Source organism: Misgurnus anguillicaudatus, chromosome 3 (assembly GCF_027580225.2).
Source record: "Misgurnus anguillicaudatus chromosome 3, ASM2758022v2, whole genome shotgun sequence".
NCBI classification, from domain to species: Eukaryota; Metazoa; Chordata; class Actinopteri; order Cypriniformes; family Cobitidae; genus Misgurnus; species Misgurnus anguillicaudatus.
This window is the reverse complement of record NC_073339.2, coordinates 12,484,083-12,509,084: the sequence shown is the minus strand read 5'-3', so window position 1 is coordinate 12,509,084 and position 25,002 is coordinate 12,484,083. Positions and strand designations below refer to the sequence as shown.

The 25,002-nt window shown below is 37.5% G+C and overlaps 1 protein-coding gene across 2 annotated transcripts; it reads left to right on the top strand.

Annotated features, from left to right (window-relative positions):
- The first annotated feature begins 109 nt into the window (after window positions 1-109).
- On the top strand, window positions 110-22,463 carry map2k7 (mitogen-activated protein kinase kinase 7). 2 transcript variants are annotated; one of them, XM_055204690.2, is made up of 12 exons: window positions 110-303; window positions 4,815-4,862; window positions 7,185-7,326; window positions 10,266-10,332; window positions 10,424-10,537; window positions 10,816-10,935; window positions 11,195-11,302; window positions 11,463-11,642; window positions 13,231-13,311; window positions 13,661-13,803; window positions 13,895-13,940; window positions 15,626-22,463. In XM_055204690.2, exons 1-12 carry the CDS (start codon window positions 180-182, stop codon window positions 15,764-15,766), a joined length of 1,314 nt encoding a protein of 437 aa, XP_055060665.1. In that variant the 5' UTR covers window positions 110-179; the 3' UTR covers window positions 15,767-22,463. The 2 variants fall into 2 exon arrangements, with proteins under 2 accessions (XP_055060665.1, XP_055060666.1); XM_055204691.2 differs by lacking the exon at window positions 4,815-4,862 and having other exon boundaries at window positions 112-303.
- The last annotated feature ends 2,539 nt before the right edge of the window (window positions 22,464-25,002 follow it).

Genomic DNA, 25,002 nt, shown 5'->3' with positions numbered 1-25,002 from the left:
TCGCCGCTAGAGGACATTGAGTGTCGCTGTTTTTCCTTCATTTACCGCTAGAGGACATTAAGTGTCACTGTTTTTCCCTCATTCGCCGGTAGAGGGCGTTGAGTGTCACTGTTTTTCCCTCATTTGCCGCTAGAGGGTAGTGAGTGGCGGCGCTCGATGGTGCTGCTGAAGTTTTCAAGATGTCGTCGCTGGAGCAGAGACTCTCCCGAATCGAGGAGAAACTCAAGCAGGAAAATAAAGAAGCTCGCAAACGAATCGACCTGAACATCGACGTGAGCCCGCACCGGTCGCGTCCTAGGCCAAGTAAGTGTGCGTGAATGAAGCGATGGTTGATTGATGATGAAGGAGGAGGGATGAATCACAGGCTACATGAAATAAACAAACAAACCGATCAAATCCTGACACTTCACTCGCATTCAGTCTAATGGACCCCAGTTTAAGCTTTAGCGGAAGCTGGTTATCCGGGTTTGTCCTCCAGACTGTTTTAAATTGTATTTCTAGATGTGATATTTAAAACAAATAATAAAAACATATGGCAGTTAGCTTGCTAGCATTAGCTTGGCGGCTAGCAGTGTTTAGCAGGCCATGATACTCATATATCAGACTGTCTGTCTGTCTATCTGATACCTACATATCTGTCAATTCGTTTATCTCTTTTCGCTGTATGGTTGTTTTTAAGTCCGTGTTTGTATCTCATACATCAGTCTTCATTTGGAAACACCATCATTTAGCTAAATAGATACGCTGTTATTGTTTGGTGTTGAAAACCCTTAACAACCATAACAGATTTTAGTGTCGTTATATTGCCGGTTTGGTTGCTCTTTGGATCTTGTGTTTGGATTGAGACTGTCTTCACTTGGCCACTGATGTAGTGATTTATATTGATGTAGTGATCATATTAAAGGTGCTCCATCTCATCATTTAACTACACCTATTGCAGAAGAATGACCACAGGCCATTTAAGTGATTTTTTTGTGTGTATTTAAAGTAAACACTCTGAGCTGAATTGTTGAGCTGAAAGATATTGCCCTGTCCTGCAAAGCACACGGAGATCAACCAATGATGTGTTTTTCATTGATCTACCAATATTAGGGGTGGCACGGTTCACAAAACCCTCGGTTCGGTTCGTGTCACGGTTCTATGGTCACGGTTCTCGGTTCAGTACGGTTCTTGTTGTTATTTTTTTTAACACTCCAGAAATGTATTATCTTATTAATGTATTAATTATCCATAATTTAGGATACAGTATTAAAAAAAGTTATATCATGTAATCATGCACAAACTGAATTTGACTTTAAGCACATTATTGGGAACATCCCTGAGGAGATTTTGACACAGCGAGAGGGAAGACATTGATGATTTCAACATGCTTTTCATTTATTTGGCAAAAAAGAGAATGTGTATTGCCATCTACATGAACTTTGTGTGCATTTTTAGCACACAAAGATAACTTGCATTTATCAAAATGCCAACTTCAGTGTAGCTTTACGATTTATCACTGAGAGGCTGAGAGAATATGTGAACGAGAGAGAAACATAACGTTTACACCTGTAATATTTAAATCCGTCTCTTTTGTCCACTTTTGACCATTTCTGTCCTGATTACTTCAAGGGGCAGTTTATGAAATAAGATCGCGCAACTTTCACACGCTAGCAAAATGAAACTACGCGGAAATCAGCCGCTTTCGTTTTATCAACGAAAGACTAAAAATAGCGCTGAATAGGAAAAGACGTAAAACAGTGTTCATTACCTCAGATTAGATAAATGGTCGGAGAGAATGCTGTCGCGTGTGGCTGTATCTATTGTTTTATTTCCGCTGTCATCATAGGTAACATGAAATAAAAAATGTTTCCACACACCAAACTTATACGACGCTGGCGCATCCTCCAACTGCGGGCAGACTTCCTTTTCTCTCCCTCTTGCCATTTATACACGTACAGTAACATGACCGGCAGCACTCACTCTCCACACCAGTCACCTCTTCTTTCGTGCTATTCGTGAAAGGGGAACACGCTATCTGAGGTCACATACAGGGCACGAGGCTACATACATTGCGCATGCCATGAACCGTTGAACCGTACGACACACACGCGCTCCGAACCGAGACAAGCGAACCGAACGGTTTGGATTTTTTTCATGAACCGTGCCACCCCTAACCAATATACAATACTACATCTATCTTGAAGAAAATTGAAGTTTTACGTTTTGTCGACTTTTGTCTGTTGATACTTTTCTCCTTTATCTCTAATTGTACTTTTTTTCTTTAATGTTTATTAAGTTAAAGGAAACATTTACCCGCTTTGGTTTTTGTGAATAGTGTGAATAATTCATGAGTGCATGTTAAATGTTTGTCTTTGTAAAGACATTAGTGTAATGATTTTGTTTTTCATCTGAAATGTGTCACATTATGAAAGTCACATTGGTGTTTCTTGTGGTCACAGGGAAATATTGCTTATTATAGAAAACTGTTTTCATGCGTTTACATGCGTTTACATGCAAATCAATAAGCCGGCTATGCAGAAAACTGCGTTTACATGGTACTTGGAGAATTTTCAGTTTTCTCGCAGGCAATGACGTCACCACCTATAGTACATCATATAGACGTTCAAAAAGCCAACGGCTTTCTTTCTTAAGCTGTACAGTTGTATCTCTTCTCGGGGCTCCAGAGCCTGTAAATATAACATGAGCTTCTATTTTCATAGTTTCTCTGCCAACTGCTTTAGTCGAGCGGAGACTTTGATGCGTTACTTTGTTCTTACTTCCATGCGCACATGGACAAAACCGTGAGAAAGCCGGTTAAAGGCGGAGTCCACAATGTTTGAAAAACGCGTTGGAAAAGGAGACGGGCCGACTACCAAAACACACTTATAGCCAATCAGCAGTAAGGAGCGTGTCTACTAACCGACATCCTTGCCGGGTTGCGTATGTGTGGGGCGGGTCTATCAACAGAAGGTCCAGATTCTATTGGGGTAGGGGCGTGTTTGTTTAGGTGATTTCAAATATCAACATTGGCTTTCAAACATCATGGACTATTCCTTTAAGGTTTTTACGTGCCACGCAAAATCGGGGTAATGAGCAAAAAACTACCTGTGCCGATCGGTTTTTGCTTACGCCGGTATGGGCTTTCCCCGTTCAAGGAAAACCGGTTTACGGGTTTACAGGACCCCACACGTTATCAGTTTATTATGCATAATCGGCGTAAGACTGTGCATGTAAACGCACTCAATGATATCATAATATAGTTTTTTAATCATGTAAAAAATCATACCGGTATTATCGTGAACGGTATGATATGGCACAACCCAATCGTGAATGTTGATCTGCATGTAAATCTCTCGTTTTAAAGAGCTGAACCATAACTTTTGTTGTGATGACGCGCACGTCCTCACTACGACACGCCCATTACGCCATTGTTTTGGCTTCTTGTTCACACATAAGGTTTTCTGTGTATCTTACTAGGTCCTCTTTCCGGCAACAATCCCAGAAGATTTACGGAACGTGTTAGCAGAAAAGAAGCTTTGATATTTTCTGCGAGCAGAGTGCTGTGTGAATGGGGTTTTAGTAAATTTCCTTGCTCTTCCAAGGATCAGGGAACAACTTTTGACTTTGAAGCCCAAAAAAAGTGCATCCATCCTTTACAGCGGTAATCCACATCAATTACCCGCAGAAGACCTGTATTAACCCCCTAAAGCCGCGTGGATTGCTTTGTGAAGGTGCACTTTTTGGGGGTTTAAACTTAAGTCAGAAGTTGTTCCCTGGTCCCGGTTGTCTACCGTAATAAAGCTTGGAAGAGCAAGGACATTTACTAAAATAACTCCAAATGTGTTTTTTTATGAAAGATGATGGATTTGTGTATCTCGGATTGCTTGAGGGTGAGTAAATCATGGGGTAATTTTGATATTTGGCTGGAGTATCCCTTTAAAGGGCACATTTCACGAGACATTTTAAAGATGTCAAATAAATTGTTGGTGTCCCCAGAGTAGGCATGGGCCGGTATAAGATTCTGGCGGTATGTTAACCTTTTTTAGCAAAAATACCACGGTTTCATGGTGTTGCGGTATATAATATGCTTTCAAAAGATATAATATTTTCGTAATGTATATTAAATGTAAACATCACATCAATCACATGACTTAATGATTTAATGAATTTTGTATAAACACAGCCCATACCTTGGAGACGGTATCACAGAACATTTTAGTGGTTTTGAAACCTTGACTGTTTAAAACCTCGGTATACCTTAAAAACCGGTAACCGGCCCATGCCTACCCCAGAGTATGTGTGTGTGACGTTGTAGCTCAAAATCCCATATAGATAATTTATTATAGCATGTTAAAATCGCCATTGTAGGTGTGAGCAAAAATGTGCCATTTTGGGTGTGTCCCTTTAAATCCAAATGAGCTGATCTCTGCACTAAATGGCAGTGCCATGGTTGGATAGTGCAGATTAAGGGGCAGTATTTTCCCCTTCTGACATCACAAGGGAGCCCTTCTCTAGGTTGATAGAAGCACTGGGGACCCAATTATAGCACTTAAACATGGAAAAGTCAGATTTTCATGGTATGTCCCCTTTAAGAGTGTTAACTGGGAAAGTTAAATCAATCTGGTTGTGTGTTGGCTTTCTGGTGTAAGATGTAAAAATCTTTAATTAATTGTAGTGAAAAACATTACATGTATAGGTTGACTGCAAGTTTGTGTGTGTCAGAATGGATACACCATTGGAGTGGTACATATGGAAGGAGGCAGTGAATCCTGTTGCTGTGTCTGGGTTGTTTTAGTAATAAGTGTGTGTGTATTTTTTTCTCCTGTATCTAGTCATCGTGATCCAGCTAAGTCCAGCTCCAGCCCCCTCCCAACGCGCAGGTACCATCATCACTACATCACGCTGCATCTCTCTCTCTCTCTGAATCTCGGTCTCTCTCTCTCTCTCTCTCTCTCTCTCCCTCTCTGTCTCTCTCTCTCTCTCTCTCACAGGTTACATTTAATGCATCATCATTTGCATCTCTCTTTTGCTTTTTCTAAGTCTCTGCTGTTGTCCTCCTACTCTTAATACTCTACCACCCATCACAAAGACATTTTAAAGGACCTTTCTTGATTTTTTTTAAAGCCACAATATGTAAGATTTTTGTAATGAAGTATCTAAAAAAAACTTGCACAGTATGATTTGTAAATCCAGATACATTTCTGTTGTTAATAATGGCTTGCTTGTCTCCCTTGTAATTGTGGCCTTTTTACTTTTAACTTTCACTGTGTGTTCGCTCTAAAAGTCAGGATTGATGCTTGCTACATCACATTAGATGAATATGCAGAGAGTAGGTGGTTTTTTGTGGCAGTTTCGAACAGATTCGACCACATGAGCGTCTAAATCACAAAAAACAATCCGGTCGAATGCATTTTCAACTACCTCTGAATGTAGGCGAGCTCAAAATGTTTTACACCCTGTTTACACCTGTATTTAGCATTAACCACTTGTGATCTGATTGATCAAAACGCATCTTAATACCAGGTGTAAACAGCCTCGTAGTGACTTAATATCAGCGCTATCCTCAGTTTCCGGTTGTAGAAACTGTAGGCTACACATGTGGCCAAACGCGGAAGTGGCGGTTATACCTAGCATGCAGCTAATTTATTTCGATAGCATAAAATAATACAATGAAACATATAGGTAAAAAACATTAATTCATTACCTCACCCATGAACATGATTGCCAAATTCAATACGTCTCTGGATGGTGAAAACAACCATAACGCCTTTGTTATTGTGTAATAGCGACCTCTAGTGGTGTAATATCTACATATTGTGGCTTTAACTTTTAGTACAGATTTTGTGGGACAGGGTATCACAACCATGATTTCATCCAATGGCTGAATTAGGAAACTCTCTATTTCTTTTTCACTTCATCTTTATATACAACCCATCCTTCTTCTTTTCTTTCATTCTCTCATTCCCTTTCTCATTTAACCATTGCGAACCTCCTCTTCAGAGCAGCGAGTATGTGTTGTGATTGTGTGAAGGATTAACTTGTTTTGCTGGAAGATCAGACATTGTGCATGTTTTGGCTATAACCGCACCGCACGGCACGATTGTAAAGAAATGCACCCATAAACAATCCAACGGGATGTTGTGCGTTCAGTAACTCTTCGGTTTCAGCTTGTCTACCATCTTTTCTTTGTGCCTCTGTCTCACCCCTCTCTGTTCTGTCTGGGAGAAACTCTTCAGTTTCTGTCTTTTGCACAGATGTGGATTATGGCCATGCAGGCGTTTGTGTGTGCCAAGCAGGTGTCCGTACGCTGTATGTGTGTGGCCGAAATGCTCACTGACTAACCCAGACTAACTGATTCTCTCCCATGAACAGGTTTTCCAGAGGAAGAATCAGAAGTTGAATGGTCTTCATTTGTCTCTTTTATATTCTTTACAGTATTTACAGGGCTTGTTAGTAAGCTCATCAACGGCATCATTTTTTGGATGTGTGGTCCAAAAACTGAAGTTTGTAGCGCTGATAAAATGTTTTGTCTTGCACGGTTTGGTCCCGACGGTGACCACTGCTTGTCTCTTATGAGACTCTGCCCCGGTGCATGCTGGGAATGCTAACACTAACTCCAATGGCTGGTTTTTATTTAGCAGACTTAATGTGATTTCTGCGTATGAGTGTCTGATCTTGGCATGTGTTGGTCAGTCCATGTATAACTTGGGTATCTTTAATATTAACTAAGATCATGTCAGATCAAAACTGATGCTTTCTATCTCATAATTAGATATAGCATAAATGTAAACATGTATAGTTTTTTGTAACGTGGCCCAGTCCTCTCCCAGTTTTGGGGAACCACAAGCATGATTTTATTGAAAAAGGGGTAACAGAGGTACTTTTATAAAAAAATATGAATTTACCTAATTGCTATTATTATTATTTTGAATTATTATTATTATTGTTGTTGTGAATTATTGAATAGATTGCAGTAAAGTTCTCATAGTTTTTAAAGGCCCTGATCCAAACTTGGTGTCTAACTATCATCCAATCTTAAGAACAAAGGACTGAGTCTGGATCAGATATTGCGGGCCTCCAGACCTGATGGAGACATGGGATACTTCATTTGAAATCCTTACTGTTCCCAGTTATGACTGTCGATCGACAGTAACTGACTTTTTGCCTTTCTTCTTCCTGTAACATTTGCTCTGTATCTACAGCTCTGCAGTTACCGCTGGCCAATGATGGAAGTCGCTCATCCTCTTCAGAAAGTTCTCCTCAACACCCCTCGTACCCCAGCAGACCCCGACAAATGCTCACGCTTCCCACCCCACCATACTGCGTACAGAAGAGCCTTGAAAAGTATGACACAGAGACGCACACACACACACACACAAACAGCCGTAGTGCTGATCTAGTTTTTTAGCAGTGAGTAAGAATCTAGTCGAGTCATTTATTTATATAGTGCTGTTTTACAATGATGCATCAGTACAAAGAGCTTCACATAAAAGCGAAGAAAAAAAATGACACAAAGCTGAGAAATTATTAAATATCTGGACCACAAAACCAGTTATGGTCAATTGAAATTGAGATTTATACATCTTCAAAGCTGAATAAATAAGCTTTCCATTGATGTATGGTTTGTTATATTGGGACAATATTTGGCCAAGATACAACTTTGAATTTGAATAGCTGGAAAAAAAGAAAATCGCCTTTTAATTTTTTCCATATTGAGTCCTTAGTAACACATATTACTAATAATAAATAATATCTTTATATTATATTTACAGTAGGACATTTACAAAATATCTTTATGGAACATGATCTTCACTTAATATCCTAATGATATAAAATAGGTAATTTTAACCTATTGGCTATTGCTACGAATATACCTGTGCGACTTGTAACTGGTTTTGTGGTCCAGCGGCCAAAATTCTTCTTAAAGGGACACTTCACTTTTTTGAAAATATGCTCATTTTCCAGCTCCCCCAGGGTTAAAAATTAGACCTTTTTGGAATCCATTCAGCCGATCCACGGGTCCGGCGGTACCACTGTTAGCATAGCTTAGCATAATCCATTGAATCTGATTAGACCATTAGCATCACACTCAAAAATAACCAAAGAGTTTCGATATTTTTCCTACTTAAAACTTGACCTTTCTGCAGTTACATCGCGCACCAATACTGACAGAAAATTAAAAGTTGCAATTTTCTAGGCCAATGTGGCCAGGAACTATACTGCCCTACAAAGGCAGTAACTTAGTTTTTGGTCGAAAATTAGTTATTTATATTTTTTGGACATTCAAGACCTCCTTTATCATGTGGATAAGTATCTTAAGTCAATTTTGTTGTTTTTTCGAGAAAATAAAAATCAAGAAGAAAATAACTGAAAACTAAAGTCACTAAAAAGTCTAAACTTAAAGTATTTTTTCTCAGTTCTACATTCTAGTGAGTAGGATAGTAGGCGGGAATTATCTAGAAAACTTTTTTGCGGATTTGTTTGAATTGTCTTTATAAACCAATACACAAGTAAAATGTAAGTACTCTGAAAAAGAGAGCACAAAAATCGAGTGTCTGCAGACTTCCAACGACCGCCCCAAACACAGCCCATTTTTCCACTCACTCCACCTCCTCCCTTCTGGGTTTCTTCTAAAGCCACGCCCCCAAAACATATGAACTCGCGACGCTGACTGTCTCTGCTGGGAGAAGCATTACCAGACAAGCGGAGAGGAAGGAGCACGGTGCATGTAGTAACATCATGTCACAATCACATGTAATAATACACCTAACTTTATCACTGTGAATACAAACAGATAGGATGGCTTTTAGTACTCACTATTATGGAAGAGTTTCCGTGATGAAAGCATTGTTGATTCTGATGAGGACTACACTCCGCAGACAATACCGCTACCGCATCGTCGTCCCGAGGAAAAGCCACGCGATATTTACTCTCATTTGATTGCTTCGTTTATTCCTTTCTTTGCCTTTGCTGATTGGATATGCAGGTACTGTGAGTTCTGATTGCACTTTCTCTGCCATACTTTTGCTCTTCCTAGAGTGCCTCGTGCACGTTCAAATCAATCGGGTGTGCGCATGTCTGGGCAGATCCCGTAGCAACAGGGGTGGTGCCATGATCGTGAGAGAGAGTGATAGTCGCGCAAGCCAATCATTTGTTTCATTCCTAATGGAAATAATTAGCTGTGTTTAAAACAGTCGTGAGAGGTCTACAGACACTCGAGTTTTATTCTCTCTTTTTCAGAGTACTTACATTTTAATTATGTATTTGTATATAAAGACAGTTTAAACAAATTTGTAAAAAAGTTTTTTAGATAATTCCTGCCCATCCTGCCTTTAAGGTCTTTTGCCTTTGTATGGTAGTATACTCTCATTCTGGTGCAACAACCAAAGACCTTGCCGCCGCAACACGGCTGCAGCAGGCGCAATGATATTACGCAACGCCTAAAAATAGCAGGGGACTATTTTCGGGCAGGGCGTAATATCATTGCGCATTTTGCAGTCATGGTAAAGTCCTTGATTGTTACGCCAGAATGAGAGTATAGTTCCTAGCCATATCTGCCTAGAAAATCGCAACTTTTAATTTTCTGTCTGCCTTAGTACACGATGTTACTACAGAAGAGTCAAGTTTTAATTAAGAAATAAAATTGAATCCCTTTGGTTATTGGTCTAATCAGATTCAATGGATTATGCTAAGCTATGCTAAAAGTGCTAGCGCCAGACCCGGAGATCAGCTGAATAGATTCCAAAATGGTAAAAATCAAATGTTTCACTCTAAAGGAGCTGGAAAATTAGCATATTTTCAAAAAAAGTGGAGCTTCCCTTTAACTGCAATTTTTTCTTAAATTCAAGCTTAAAGGAACAGTATGTAAGAAATGTATATCAATTAATCATAAAATGGCCCCGATACGTCACTAGACATTAAGAAATCATTTTCATTTCAAATACTTATATCACTAACAACAGTGGTCTGGCCAGGATATTGTCATTTAAAAAGTGGAATTGCAACCCTCAACTGATGTTTATGTTGTCATTTTGTGTATTGGCCATCAGTTGTGTGATTGCAGTACCAGTTTTAGCCACAAGTTTTGTGATTGCAATACCAGTTTTGGCCACAATCCTACATACTGTTCCTTTAAGAATTTTTTTTTTTAGAATATTTTGTAGTCTTAAAATTTTATCAGCATCACCTACAAAATTGAAACGGTGACATTTTATAGATTGTAGCCATTACAAGAAAAGCTATATTAACAGAATCTGTGTCTTTGAATGTATTTTAATCCTCAGTGCTGAAATCGATCAGAAGCTGCAGGAGATAATGAAACAAACTGGTTACCTGAAGATTGACGGACAGGTAAGATTCATTATACATAGCCACCTTTTTTTGTAGGTTCTGGTGATAATGAATTCCGTAAAGTATCAAACTTTGTATGCGTGTTATCCAGCGTTACCCAGCAGAGGTGACGGATCTGATCAGTGAGGGCGAGATCGGCAGTGGAACCTGTGGGCAGGTCTTCAAAGTTCGCTTTAAAAAGACTGCCCATGTCATCGCTGTCAAGGTGAGTTTAGCTTGAGCAATTCATTCAACATTATTCAGCGTTTTATATGACTGTAATACATCATTACTTACAATAGAAGTTTGTGCATCCAAATGTTCATCTACTTGCATTTTCCTTGTAATTACAGAGCCATTAAAACAGCAGTTTAGTTGTGGAGTAATTACTGTTTACTAATAACATCACTGCTGTATGTGTAGTATTAGAGAGCTTTGTGTCGTTCAAGCACTAATAGTTGTTTAAGTACATTTCTTATCTTCCACTGTAATGTTTCTCTACAGCAAATGAGAAGGACGGGTAATAAAGACGAGAATAAGAGAATCCTCATGGATCTGGACGTTGTATTAAAGAGTCATGACTGTCCATACATCATCCAGTGTTATGGAGCTATAGTCACTAATGTAAGGATCTCTCTCACACACACACACGCACTCATAGGTTGTGCTCATTTTCAATGCTTTGTCGAACTACAATAGTATTGTGCATCAATAGGCAGATATGCTTGGGAAGAAATGAAACATGGACACCTTTGATCTATTGTGAATATATTTAAATATAATGCAATGTATTTTGTTCTGTATAGCTGCTAATGCACCAATTTACCACTGGGGATCAATAAAGTATCTATCTATCTTATCCTATCTATCACTTGTTCTGTAGACGGATGTGTTCATAGCCATGGAGTTAATGGGGACATGCGCAGAAAAGCTAAAGAAGAGGATCCAAGGGCCCATACCAGAGGCTATTCTGGGAAAGATGACTGTGGCTGTAAGACTTCCTTTACATTTCAACATGATACTTTATGGAATATGCTCTCGTGTATTTATTGTGCCATAAATCATGTTTGTCAAAACGGTGGGTGGTTATTTTTTCTTCAATCTTTCATGCTGTCTTACTCGGCATCTGTCTTGATTCCTCTTGTGTTTAGATCGTGAAAGCCCTGCTGTACCTAAAAGAGAAACACGGTGTGATTCATCGAGACGTTAAGCCATCAAATATCTTGTTGGATGACAAAGGCCAAATCAAACTGTGTGATTTTGGCATTAGCGGGCGATTGGTGGATTCTAAAGCCAAGACTCGCAGTGCCGGGTGTGCTGCGTACATGGCGGTAAGTCTGCATATGAACACGGGGGATTTTGAAAAGCGGCAATATAAGGAGAAATAACTGCATTTTCCACCTTTTTTCTGCTGAGATGATGTTTTTATGGAGCATTTTTAAATTCCTGTGGGATAACATGAATCATCAAGTGTTTGCTGTTGTTTTAAAGGCGGACATAGCAAATATTAAGTCTTTCCCCGCCAGCACTTTTTTTTTTTAAGTTGCCAGCCAGCGCCAGCATTTTTATGATTTTCACAAAAGTTTAATGGCTTAAATATAAGAACATACAAGATATCAAATGAAAGAACAGACCCTCTGATTAAAAAAAACTAAACGTTTCATCCTTTCTTTATTTGTTCTCTTTTATCACCTTTCAAATATGGGTATGTTTCTTCAAAAATACAAAATTTTAAAATAATTGCATTTTTGTGAAGGACTTTGCTAGAGATCAGATTCAGAGCGATCCGCAAAACATACACAGAGTTTAAATTGTTTGCCCTAAGGGAATACTTACGAGTTTTATAAGTTGGGTAAGAGCGCCACCTGGTGGATAATAGCTGATATACGGATTGCCAGAAAAACTCGTCATTGGCAGTGAAGCGTTTGCTCTCAATTGACGAGCTAAATCTTTAATGGCGGGGAAAGAGTTAAGAAATTCAACTTTGTCTTTAGTTTTGTATTTAATATTCAGATGCGATCACAGAATAGCTTCCAGTCCAGCTGCTGGTTAAAGTTAACTCTTTCCCTGCCACCATTTTTTTTTTTTTTAGTTGCCAGACAGCCAGCACCAGCATTTTTCATGATTTTCACAAAAGTTTAATGCCTTCCAGAAAATGTTCTTATTTATAAAAACATATTAAATGAAAGAACAGACCCTCTACTTAAAAAAAAAAAGTTTCATCCTACCTTCATTAGTTCTCTTTTTATCACCTCTAAAATATGGGTAGGTTTCTTCAAAAACACCAAATTTTGAGCAATAAGCTGAGATAATAAAATTTTTGTAAAGGACTTTTGGTAGAGATCAGAATCAGAGCGATCCTCAAAACTTACACGGACATACAGCTGTTTGCCCTAGTGCAGTGCTTCCCAACCCTGGTCCTCAAGCACCCCCTCCCAAAAGGTTTTGGATTTCTCCTTATTTGACACACCTGATTTAACTCATCAGCTTGTTAGGGAGACATGTTTATCATTTTGGAAGGAGGCTGATGAGTTGAATCGGGTGTTTTAAATTAGTAGCCATCTAAAACTTTTGCGCGAGGACCAGGATTGGAAAGCACTGCGACGACTCCTAGTGCGCTACTTCCGGGTTTTACAAGTTGCGGAAAAGATGCACAGAGTTTGAACTGTTTGACCTAAGGGAATACTTTTAAATTTTATAAGTTGGGTAAGAGCGCCGACTGGTGGATAATAGCGGTATTGCAGAAACCGGAAAAACTTGTCATTGGCAGGGAAGCATTTTCTCTTAATTGACAAGTTAACTCGTCAATGGCGGGGAAAGAGTTAAGGTGCATTAGCATTAGTGTTGATTGTGCTTGACCTTGCCAACAAGTAGAACAATATCATACAGTGACAACATTGTCTCCTGTGTGTTTTTCAGCCTGAGAGAATAGACCCTCCAGACCCCAGTAAGCCAGACTATGACATCAGAGCTGACGTCTGGAGTCTTGGCATTTCTCTGGTGAGTTTCTCCATCACTGTGTTAAAGCACTTTTTCCTGGGGTCCTTTTGGTTTGCCAGAGGGGAGTTTCATCCTTTGACATTTTTGAATATGACAACGGGCCTTCTTTGGGTGACTCTTCTCCCGGGGGCTCATGGGATAGTAAAGGGTCCATCGAATGCACCCTCCAAATCTTGCCATTTGTAGTAGGTCATCCGGGTACTTTTCGCCTACTGTTTTTTAGAGTACTATGAATTCAGACATAGGCCTCGCCTATTGCTTTTCGGCTACTATATAATAGGGAAGTTGGCGGTTTCGGATGCAGCGTATGAATTCCCGTAAATGATTTCTATTTCTTCCCTGCCTGTAGGTGGAGCTAGCCACGGGACAGTTTCCTTATAAGAACTGCAAGACAGACTTTGAGGTTTTGACCAAAGTTCTTCAAGAGGACCCACCGGTCCTTCCTCTTGGCATGGGCTTTTCTCCAGACTTTCAGTCCTTCGTTAAAGACTGGTACACCTGCCATCACAGTGTTATTGCGTATTGCAGAAATATCTATTGATTGTTTACATATTTACAGATCTAATCCCTCTGTGTTTTACAGTCTCACAAAGGATCACAGAAAAAGGCCAAAATACCACAAGCTGCTTGTAAGTTTCTCTCATGCAACTCTCTTTATGTGTTGTTTGAATATTCAGTTAAATACTACAAATAAACTTATGAGCAACCATAATTTGTACCCATTTATATCAACCGGTATGCGACCCTGGACCACAAAACCAATCATAAGTCCCACGGATATACACTCACCTAAAGGATTGTTAGGAACACATGTTCAATTTCTCATTAATGCAATTATCTAATCAACCAATCACATGGCAGTTGCTTCAATTCATTTAAGGGTGTGGTCCTGGTCAAGACAATCTCCTCAACTCCAAACTGAATGTCAGAATGGGAAAGAAAGGTGATTTAAGCAATTTTGAGTGTGGCATGGTTGTTGGTGCCATCACGCACAACCATTTCTAGGGTTTACAAAGAATAATGTGAAAACGGAAAAACATCCAGTATGCGGCAGTCCTGTGGGCGAAAAATGCCTTGTTGATGCTAGAGGTCAGAGGAGAATGGGCCGACTGATTCAAGAAGAGCAAATTTGACTGAAATAACCACTCGTTACAACCGAGGTATGCAGCAAAGCATTTGTGAAGCCACAACACGCACAACCTTGAGGCCAATCAGCTACAACAGCAGAAGACCCCACTGGGTACCACTCATCTCCACTACAAATAGGAAAAAGAGGCTAAAATTTGCACGAGCTCACCAAAATTGGAAAGTTGAAGACTGGAAAAATGTTGCCTGGTCTGGGCTTCCTTCAAATGCCACGGCCTACCTGAGCATTGTTTCTCACCATGTCCATCCCTTTATGACCACCATGTACCCATCATCTGATGGCTACTTCCAGCAGGATAATGCACCATGTCACAAAGCTCGAATCATTTCAAATTGGTTTCTTGAACATGACAATGAGTTCACTGTACTAAAATGGCCCCACAGTCACCAGATCTCAACCCAATAGAGCATCTTTGGGATGTGGTGGAACGGGAGCTTCGTGCCCTGGATGTGCATCTCACAAATCTCCATCAACTGCAAAATGCTATCCTATTAATATGGGCCAACATTTCTAAAGAATGCTTTCAGCAGCTTGTTGAATCAATGCCATGTAGAATTAAGGCAGTTCTGAAGGCGAAAGGGGGTCAAACACAGTATTAGTATGATGTTCACAATAATCCTTTAGGTGAGTGTATTTGTAGCCATAGCCAACAATAATTTAAATCAATATAATTTAATTTAACCAAAAATTAGGACATTAAATAAAGATCATGTTCAATGAAGATATTTTGTAAATTTCCTCCCATAAATATATCAAAAATGTATTATTATTAGTAATATGCATTGCTAAGGACAATTTTTTTTTCCAAAAAAACATTTTTTTGCACCCTCACATTTTAATAGTAGTATAAAAAAATTTGAAAAAATTGACCCTTATGACTGGTTTTGTGGTCCAGGGTCACATATGTACTTGCGTCTGATGCCGATATCTATAATGAGATATATACACATTAGGTTTGTTATATACTCAACATATTTTGAAAAGGCTATGTTATGCAACTAATATAGTGTACAGTTTTTTTATAGTATTAGCCGATTATAGGCTGATGATAATCTCCAAAAAGTCAATAATGGCAAAGTAATCAGGTCAAAATAATGATCCATCACGAATTCATTCACTTTTATTATCTATTTCTCACATATTATAATGGACTTATTTTTGTCATAGGAACACAGTTTTATCAGACGCTATGAGGTATCGGAGGTAGACGTGGCAGGCTGGTTCCAGACGGTGATGGAGCGCACCGAGTCTCCACGCAGCAGCCAGTGCTTCAGTCATCACCAGCTTCACTCTCTCTTCAGCAGGTAGCCAGACGGAGAAAGAGAGAGAGAGCGAGAGAGAGAATGATGCAATATTGCGAGGTTGATTTAGAGACATGGATGGACAGGTTTTAAATGTAAATTTCAGAATGGAAGGAGCATTGAAAATGGACAGATTGTAAAAGACGAAATCACTGAAACGAAAGAATGTTTGTTTGGGAGTTTGACCGATCGACAGACAATCCTAAGCAGGTTCGATGTAAATTTGAAATCCGTTCGTGTTTCGTCGTCCTCCTCATCCACCCATCGAACAGGATGGAATGTTACAGGTCGCAGTTATACACACACTCACTGTGACACGCACACACACATGCACGTTTACAGTAAAGCACTGGTTCACTAAACCTACAAGCATTGACCGCTGTACTACGTTTAGTATTCCTCACTGCACACCGTATGATTTCTATACGTCTGCGTCGAGGATCCGCTTAATCCGTTCCCTTCACTTTAAAATCAGCACGTTATAAAGTCCTCCGTAGCCCCTTACTCAGGGACTGAACAGAGTAGTCGAACAACACTGTGCAATGGTGTGAGTGTGTCTGTGTGTGTGTTATCGTTTATCTGTCCTAACTCTCAGTATGTGGCAAGTCTTCACGTTTCTGTGCGGATTACTCACTGCTCACAACCTTTCTGCAAATCACATCAGATTTATTATATATATATCACTCAGTTATATGTTTTATAGAATTGTTGTTTTCGTGCTAAAAAGCGTTGTCAGATATTTCACTAACTGTGACAAGTATTTAAAAAATGAGTGATTTTTAGAGGCAGAATGTTTATTTTTTGTTTTTTAGAGTAGCTACTAGAATATGTTTGGTCTGGAATTATCTTTAGCTAAATAGATTTCCTTGATAAGGGAGTAATATGAAGATAAATGCATATAAAGATAATGCTAGTGGTCGACTGATATATTTATACATGGAGCAAGTTTGCCAGTGGCTGATACTATGCTGATTGTAGGTAATTATTATTTAAATGTATAATGTGGGATTTTAGCAGCATCTAGTGGTGAGATTGCAAATTGCAACCAACCTTAATTTCGAAATACAATGAGAAGCTACGGTAGCCACAACAGGACAAACATGGCGTCATTTGAGACAACGTAGCGACGAAACGCGCTCTGTAGGACAGTTTGTCCGTTTAGGGCTACTGTAGAAACATGATGGCAACTTCCATATAAGGAGACCCGCAGTGTTTGTAAAATAAAACGGCTCATTTTAAGGTAATAAAAACAATACAGTTAGTTTTGTGAGATACACCACTGATAATATAGTTTTTAATATAGTTTTAAATTGCATTTCTGTCAAGAGATCCTTATAAAAGTTACACAATGCACCTTAAATTGAAATATATGTAACTTATGCTGTCCTTTTTTTGCTATCTCTGTTTAAAATATAAAATTGCAGTTTATTTGGGTTTTCTTCTTTACATGTGTTAGGGTCAAACGATGTGAAAGTGATCACATTTTAATCACATTTGTCCAATAACATTTTTTTTTATTGATAAAGCTTCCTTTTAGTTTGTAAGTTCCTGAATTTGATAATTTTAAATCAAAATGTTATACTCAAAATTCTTTAAAACATATTTAAAAACCAAAAAATTGCGATTTCCATTGACAAGATTTTCCTTTTTATTTTCTAAATTATTTTGCAAAAAACCATTTTCACCCTTTTACTCACCCAATAACTGTTTTTGTTTTTGAATTAAAAAGCTACAGTTTGCAGTTTTAATATTTCTGCAAGATGTAGGTTACTAAATTTGAATAAATTACTCGAAATTCTTTAAAACATATTTAAAAACAAAAAATTGCGATGTCCATTGACAAGATTTTCCTTAATTTTTTTGCCAAATTTTCACCCTTTTCCTTGCCCAATAACTGTTTTTGTTTTTAAATAAAAAGCTACAGTTTGCAGTTTTAATATTTCTGCAAGATGTAGGTTACTAAATCTGAATAAATTACTCAAAATTCTTTAAAACATATTTAAAAACAAAAAATTGCGATGTCCATTGACAAGATTTTCCTTAATTTTTTTTGCCAAATTTTCACCCTTTTCTTTGCCCAATAACTGTTTTTGTTTTAAACTAAAAAAGCTACAGTTTGCCGTTTTAATATTTCTGCAAGATGTAGTTTACTAAATTTGAATAAATCACTAGAAATTCTTTGAAACATATTTAAAAACAAAAAATTGCGATGTCCATTGACAAGATTTTCCTTTTTTATTTTTTTCCTAAATTATTTTGCCAATTTTTTCACCCTTTTCCTTGACCAATAAATGTGGTCGGTTGCATAAACCTTTAAGACTAGTCTTAAAAGTTAGTCATGAATTTTTTCTGATCATAATTGTTTTAAGTATGTTACATAGAAAGGTAGATTGGTCTAATTTAAATCCAAATAATAAGACTGATTAGCCCTAACTAATTGCTATTTAGTCAGACTCATTCAGTCTTAACGTCACGGTTATGTTTATGCAACCAGCCACTGTTCTTGTTTTTAACTAAAAAAGCTACAGTTTGCAGGTTTAATATTTTTTGAAGATGAAGGTTACTAAATTTGAATAAATTACTCAAAATTCTTTAAACATATTTTTTATAAAAATTACCAGACTCGCATGATCGGGGCGGCACCGATTTGCTTGCAAGCAGATTGGGAGGTGTAAGATTTAATCTGTGAACATCACACATTACATGATAATCTGAGCCGAACGTCGTAATCCGACCGAGGTCCTGATTCAGATGATTCTCGGGAGGAGAAAATCGGTGTAAATTTGGACAGAAAATTCTGTAGTGCGAGTAAAATGTCTACATCTGCCAGGGCTGCACGATTATGACAAAAAAACATAATGGATTGATTATTCACCTTGATAATGGAATTGCGATTAATAGATTTCCGTTTAAAAATTCTTAACATCCGAAACTAAATAATATAATGTGAATCACAAATAATTATGGTAGTAATGTTAAAATCCAAAATGAATGGCTAAAGACATGTCAACATCAATTTTTAAAATCCTTGATTCACCGCTGTATTTGGAGCCCAAAAAAATTGCCGAAATGCACAGAAATTAGCACAAATTGACAGCTGTAATTATATTTGTTTCACTCGTAATTGTAATCCCGATTACTTTTTCGATTATTTGTGCATCCCTAACATCTGCTGTTATCAGCCAGTGGACAAAATCAGCACATAATTGTCAGGTATCAGTCTATCACTAGAAAAAAAAACACAAAAAATAGTCCAGATTGTGTAAAGTTGCACAAAATGTACACCTCAGGTGGATGAGTTTTAGAAATATTGAGAAAGTTTTAGCTGTGTTTCAGTCTTAGAAGATTAAGTTTCAGAAGAAAAGCAGAGAGAAGTTGTCACGGTCACTTTTATCTATATGAGAGAGTCAAGCATAGCAGTTTTCAATGATGTGAGGAGAGAGCAATTTTTCCATAAAAAAAACAGGAACATTTCTGCTGTGATTCACTTTGTGTTCATCAACCCAGACACACGTATCATCATTTCATTCAGGTCCCATGAGCATTTGAGTTCCCCCAAACCAAAGCTTGTTTTTCCAGATAAAACTTTTTTTTTTTGGACAGAGCACTGCTTTGTTCTCAGTGGATTTCTGCTCGTGGGTCACGCTGAAGGTTTTCAGCAAATTTCACAACCAAAGCTCCTAGATTCACTGCTTAAATAAGCCAAATCACTGCTAGACTGAGTGCAGAAGTGTGTGCGAAAATATGCATGAAGAACCGGTAAGAGAGAATCTGAGGGTAACGGGATGTTGTATTTGGAAAGTTTCATGTTGTTAATAGCAATGGGAAAGAATGTTGTGTGGTAATGCTAAGTGAAGAAAGGACTAAAGAAAGTATGAAAGAAAGACTTCGGTTAAGTCCTATTTAAAGTATTGGCTTATTTTTGTGCAGGACTGGCAATGAAAGAGTTTTTTTTATAGGTCGCTGTATTGTGAGCTAGCTGGATGTTGCATTAAAGCTTTTAATCGTATTGAACCAATGTATCATTGTATGTTAGTTAACGAGTTGTGTTGCATCTCACTGTTTTTCGTTACCCTTGAAAGTTTTGCGTATTATCTACTATTGTTATTATATTATTATTTATTATCGTATTGCTGCTACTGTTTATGTTAGATGCTGCTCTCAGTTATTACGTTCCCCAAAGGACTTTGTTTTTTCTTTCTAAACCAAATGCATAAAACACTGTATCGTGTACACGTTTTACCAAATACGAGAACGAATAACTAGAGCGCACGAGATGCGACTAAAACGATAAGGAAACGAGAAAGCAAGGAAGATGTATTTTATATTTGTAACTCAACTCGCACAAACTTCACGTCTCACTGTACGTAACTAACACAATTAACCGCAGGCCATATCGCACCAGCTGGTAATATCTATATATATTTGAGCTAGAAATCTCATATCGCACTGTTAACTGTAGGTCATTCAGACAGATGCGTTTGTAATTGTCCTCCTGTGTCCGTCCTGCGGTGGATGAAGTTCACGTAATAAAATCATGTATTTTTTTTGTCACTTGCTGTTTATTTAATAATAGACTTTCGCATGAATTTTGTACGTTAGTAAAAAGCATTCGTTTTCCGTCTAATTGGAAAATCGATTAAATGTTCTCTAACACTATATTTATGATAATAAAAGCTCTAACTGTGAGTTTACACCAAACGCGAAGCGTGCAATCGCATTGCTCGCTCTAGATTACTCGCGGGATTTAACTTCGCTCGAGTTGAATGTTTTTAACTTGGGCGAAGACGCGTTTGAGTCAAATAGCGCGTGTTTTCACGGCAAACGTGCCGCCCATATCGCGTAATTCGCATAGCTCCACGCAAGCACGCGTCTGATCGCATCTTTGCATTGACTTTGTATGTAATCTACTCGCGCAAATCGTTGAACTCGCATCTGGTGTAAACCCACAGTGACAAGACTCGCCATCACCATAACTCCGATCTCGTACGTTGTCGAAATTCATCACGGATATTCTAATGCCTGCCTGTCTGTCTGTCCGTCATTCTCTCGGTAGATCTCAAAGCTATCACTGCAGCATTACGCTTAAAAAAAAAAACATTCAAACCAGTGACGTTGTCGGCAAATGCTGGATTGTTACTCTGAGGACAGGAGGCGAATATATTCACGATTGAGGTACTAAAGCCATTGTACCTCATATACTCTCGGGTCATTATAGGCCTTCTGATCTGAACTGAATGCTTTATCTTCACTGTTATGGTCTTGTTTTGCTGACACACACACACACATACTCACAAACACACTGTTCTTGGTTTTAATGGACTTCAGTTCAACCTTTTCTGGTACTCTTTCTGTTTTTTATTGTAATTTTTCATTCGTTTTCACTCCTGTGTGTGTTATTTTTGTCAACAGGTGTTTCCTATTGTACACTAAACATGTTTCTATCAGACAGTAGACGTACACATTGTTAAACACCACCAAATGAATAGTAATGTACAGAGATGTAAACCAAGCTAGTGCTTTCTATAGCATTATTGTGTGTATCTGTGTGTGTGTGTGTGTGTGTTATCTTTGGAGTGTATGCTCAGGAGTGTACTCTTCCGTTATAGTGTAAGATGGAAAATTCAATCTTTAAATATTATTGTAGTTCTGGATTTTTAAAGGATCTTACTGATGCCCCAACCAAATACTCACTATGCAGTCACTCGAATCAAATCCCGGTCGCTTTTCCCTTGAACTTCCTGTATATACACGCAACTACTGGAGCCGGAAGAATGGGAAGTCTGGTCGTCCTCAGCTAGTACAGAGAGAGAATTTATGATGAATAGCAGATATGTTTTCTTTGTTGTTTTCTTCAATGAGCTGACATATATTTAAGGATTGTACTTGGGTGGGACGGGGCAGGGGTGTGTTTGGGGTCGGGTTAGTAGATGAATAGTTTGTCCATTGCTGTAAGTATATCAGTTGCATGTTATGATCTCTGAAGTAACTGCCATTGATTTTTACACTTCGTTTTGGGTCAGAGGGAGGGGGGGAGGGAGACAAAACGTTTATCTTTATTTATGATTTTTACATATATATATATATAAATATAAATATATTTTCTGTACTTTTTTCCAAAATATTAAATTGCGTTCTTCGAAAAAGACACACTTTTGCCTTTTTATGTCTCTTGACTTTGTTTTGATCTGCATATGCATTATTGAATTTGTATTTTTTCATGCTGTTGATAATGTTATGTTTTGTCTTTTATTTTTTTTATCTGTGTTTGATCTACAATGACTGCTACAAGATGTTTTAGCAAGATGTTGTCTTTACCTGTTAGAAAACCAAAAGTTTATTTGTTTCAGTTTTGAAAACGATTACTTTGTTCTTAATGTTAATACACTTCAGGGTTAAGATCACACCAAATAAAACAAAGGAGACAAATCGCAAGCCATGTTGTTTTTCAAAAGGTTGCGTCAAAGGTGTGTCTTTTTCTGTCGAAGCCAAGCAATCACTTTGCTTTATTGTTATTATTTTTATTATTTTTGTTTGTTTATTTAGTACTTTTTCCCCAGAGCTGTTTATTTTTTGGCTGTTTTTCTGTATGGTTAGAATGTGTCTTTATGTGGAAATCTCTCTATTTTTATCCACTGGTGCATTGGAGGTTTTTCTTAAGTTATTATTTGATGTTATGAATTTAGAAATGTAGTTCACCAAATTCTGTTTGAGTTTAGAAATGTTTGAGACAATGTTGTTGGTCATCACAAAAAAGTTAGAAATTAGAAATGCCAAAAACAGATTAGGACCTTCCATGTTTTCTGGTATATGGATGCATAGCAGACATTATAAAATATTGATATTGTGATAAGACATTTTTGCTTTTTTGTTGGTAAAAATAAGATCTGACCTCAACAGCCAAGCTGGACTAATGTAGCTTGTCTTTGGTGAATATTGATCTTTTAATTTATTATTTTTATTGTTAAAATTTTTATATTATATCTTAATCTTGGCCTTGAACAAAACTATCCCAATATTGTATTGAGACACAGCCATTACAGTTTTTTCATCATCGCAATTTTTTACCCACCTTTTATTTTCTTTATAATTTCAAATGAATGAAATGCCATTATATTGTGAATACCTCAGGATTTTTTTTTTTTTTTTGAAAAATAAAAAACTTTTAAAAACCTAAAACAAAAAATACAAAAATGTGTTTGTGTTGTTTATTGAAAGACTAAATCATCATCTGTGATCAACAAACGTACTAAGATTGCGAAAATAGTGAAAGGAGCTCTGGCAAATTCTCATCAGCAATGTAATGTTTTAATCGTTAAATTCCTTGTTGCACTTAAATGTTTGAATTAATAAGTTTTTAAACTTTTTTGACTATTAAGAAGCTCTAAATTATACAAAGTTGAATTTACTTAAGCGCATTCAACTTATTTTTATTTATACTAACTCCTCACTAGTCAAGAAAGTTGAAATGGCTTGTTTAAGCAAAGTTGTTTAAACTTTTTTTAAGTGCAACAAGCAATTGTTGGAAGGAAGTGCCGCAGGGATGACGTATTTTTGTAGGCCAACCCCGGAATTTAGCGGAACACTGGTTCCTTCATAAACCCCATTTATTTTTCACATAGACTTTTTGATTATCGCACGTTTTGTCCAGCAAGATAATCTTCACCGATGATCACAACTTTTACATATAAGTAAATTCGATTTTTTTTATTTTAAGTAAACACATTTAGACTTCAAAATTCTTAAACGTTGTGTGAAGATAAACACTGCAATATAAAAAAATTTAGAATGAAGAATTCCACTAACAACAACATTATTTTTTATTATTTTATATATACACGCACAGTATTATGCAAGTCTTAGGCCACCATTAGATTTGTTGCTTTAGCATTAGTATAATAACCATACCATGACTATTTCTCAGTATTTCTCTTTATTAGGACATAAACAGGAAATATGGGAGATTTGTGTGCAGTATTAAAAACTGCTTTAGCTAAGAGTCAAGAGTTTAGTGTGATGAGCAACAGCAGAAACTTGCAGGCTCACTTAAACCTTAATAAAATTAAATCCTACTTTCAAAATCTAATCTTAATTTCTTGTATTTTCTGTTTCTATCTTAAAGGGATATAGTTCACCCAAAACTTAAAATGTTGTCCTTATTTACACCATATTTTGATGAATGTTGGTAATCAAAGACCCCAGTGAGTCAGGCTCTGACCAGGGGTTTAGTTACTCTTTAAGGGCGGCAGATTTCTCTGTTTTCTTAACGACATTTTCGGATATAGATTGATGCGCGGCCGCGAGTGATGCGCGGCCAAGATGGCGACGGCAGGCACCGCGTACTTTAAGCTTCAAAAACGATCTTCAGAAACCTATGGGTGACGTCACGGACACTATGTCAATCTTTTTTTACAGTCTATGATGTAAACGCAGTTGTCTGCATAGGCGGTTTATTGATTTGCATGTAAACACACGAAACATGGCCTCATTTATAAAGCGTGCGTACGCACAGATTTAATCGTAAAGTGTGCGTACGCAAAAATCCATGGCAAAGCCCATATTTATAAAACTGTCTTTGACGTGAAAAAGTGCTTAGCGCCACGTCAGGGTCTGAGCAGATGTACGCACTTATAAGCCATTATTGCTGCTCGAAATGGGTTTAAACATTGACAAGCGCTCTTTTATATGTCTATGACATTAATTAGGAATTGTTTATCGGCAGAGATCTGAAACTGCTCAAGTTTTCATTTGCAATTTATAAATTTCACATCTGAAAGAAAGGGTTACGCGCATTTTCTGTGTGTAAGTTCGGTTTATGAATCACACGTACGCATTTTTAATAAATGATAGTAAGATCAAATGTAGGATGGTTTCTACGCAGCATTTTATAAATGAGGTTTCTATAATAAGCAGATGTTCAATAGTTATTCTCTTATTCTGTGCATGTAAACACACTCATTGACTTCAATAGTAGGAGAAAAGAATATTATGAAAGTCAATGGGCCTTTGATCGGTTTTTGGTTATAAACGTTTCCTTAAAATATCTTCCTGTGTTCATCAGAACAAACAAATTTATACAGGTTTGTAACAACATGAAAGCGAGTAAAGGATGACAGAATTTTCATTTTTGGGTGAAGTATCCCTTTAATTAAGTGACTGAATATGCATTATTCATATGCATGACATATGCATCTTAACATTTTGAATCACTTGACTTTTAATCTGAAGGTGTGTTTAAATGTT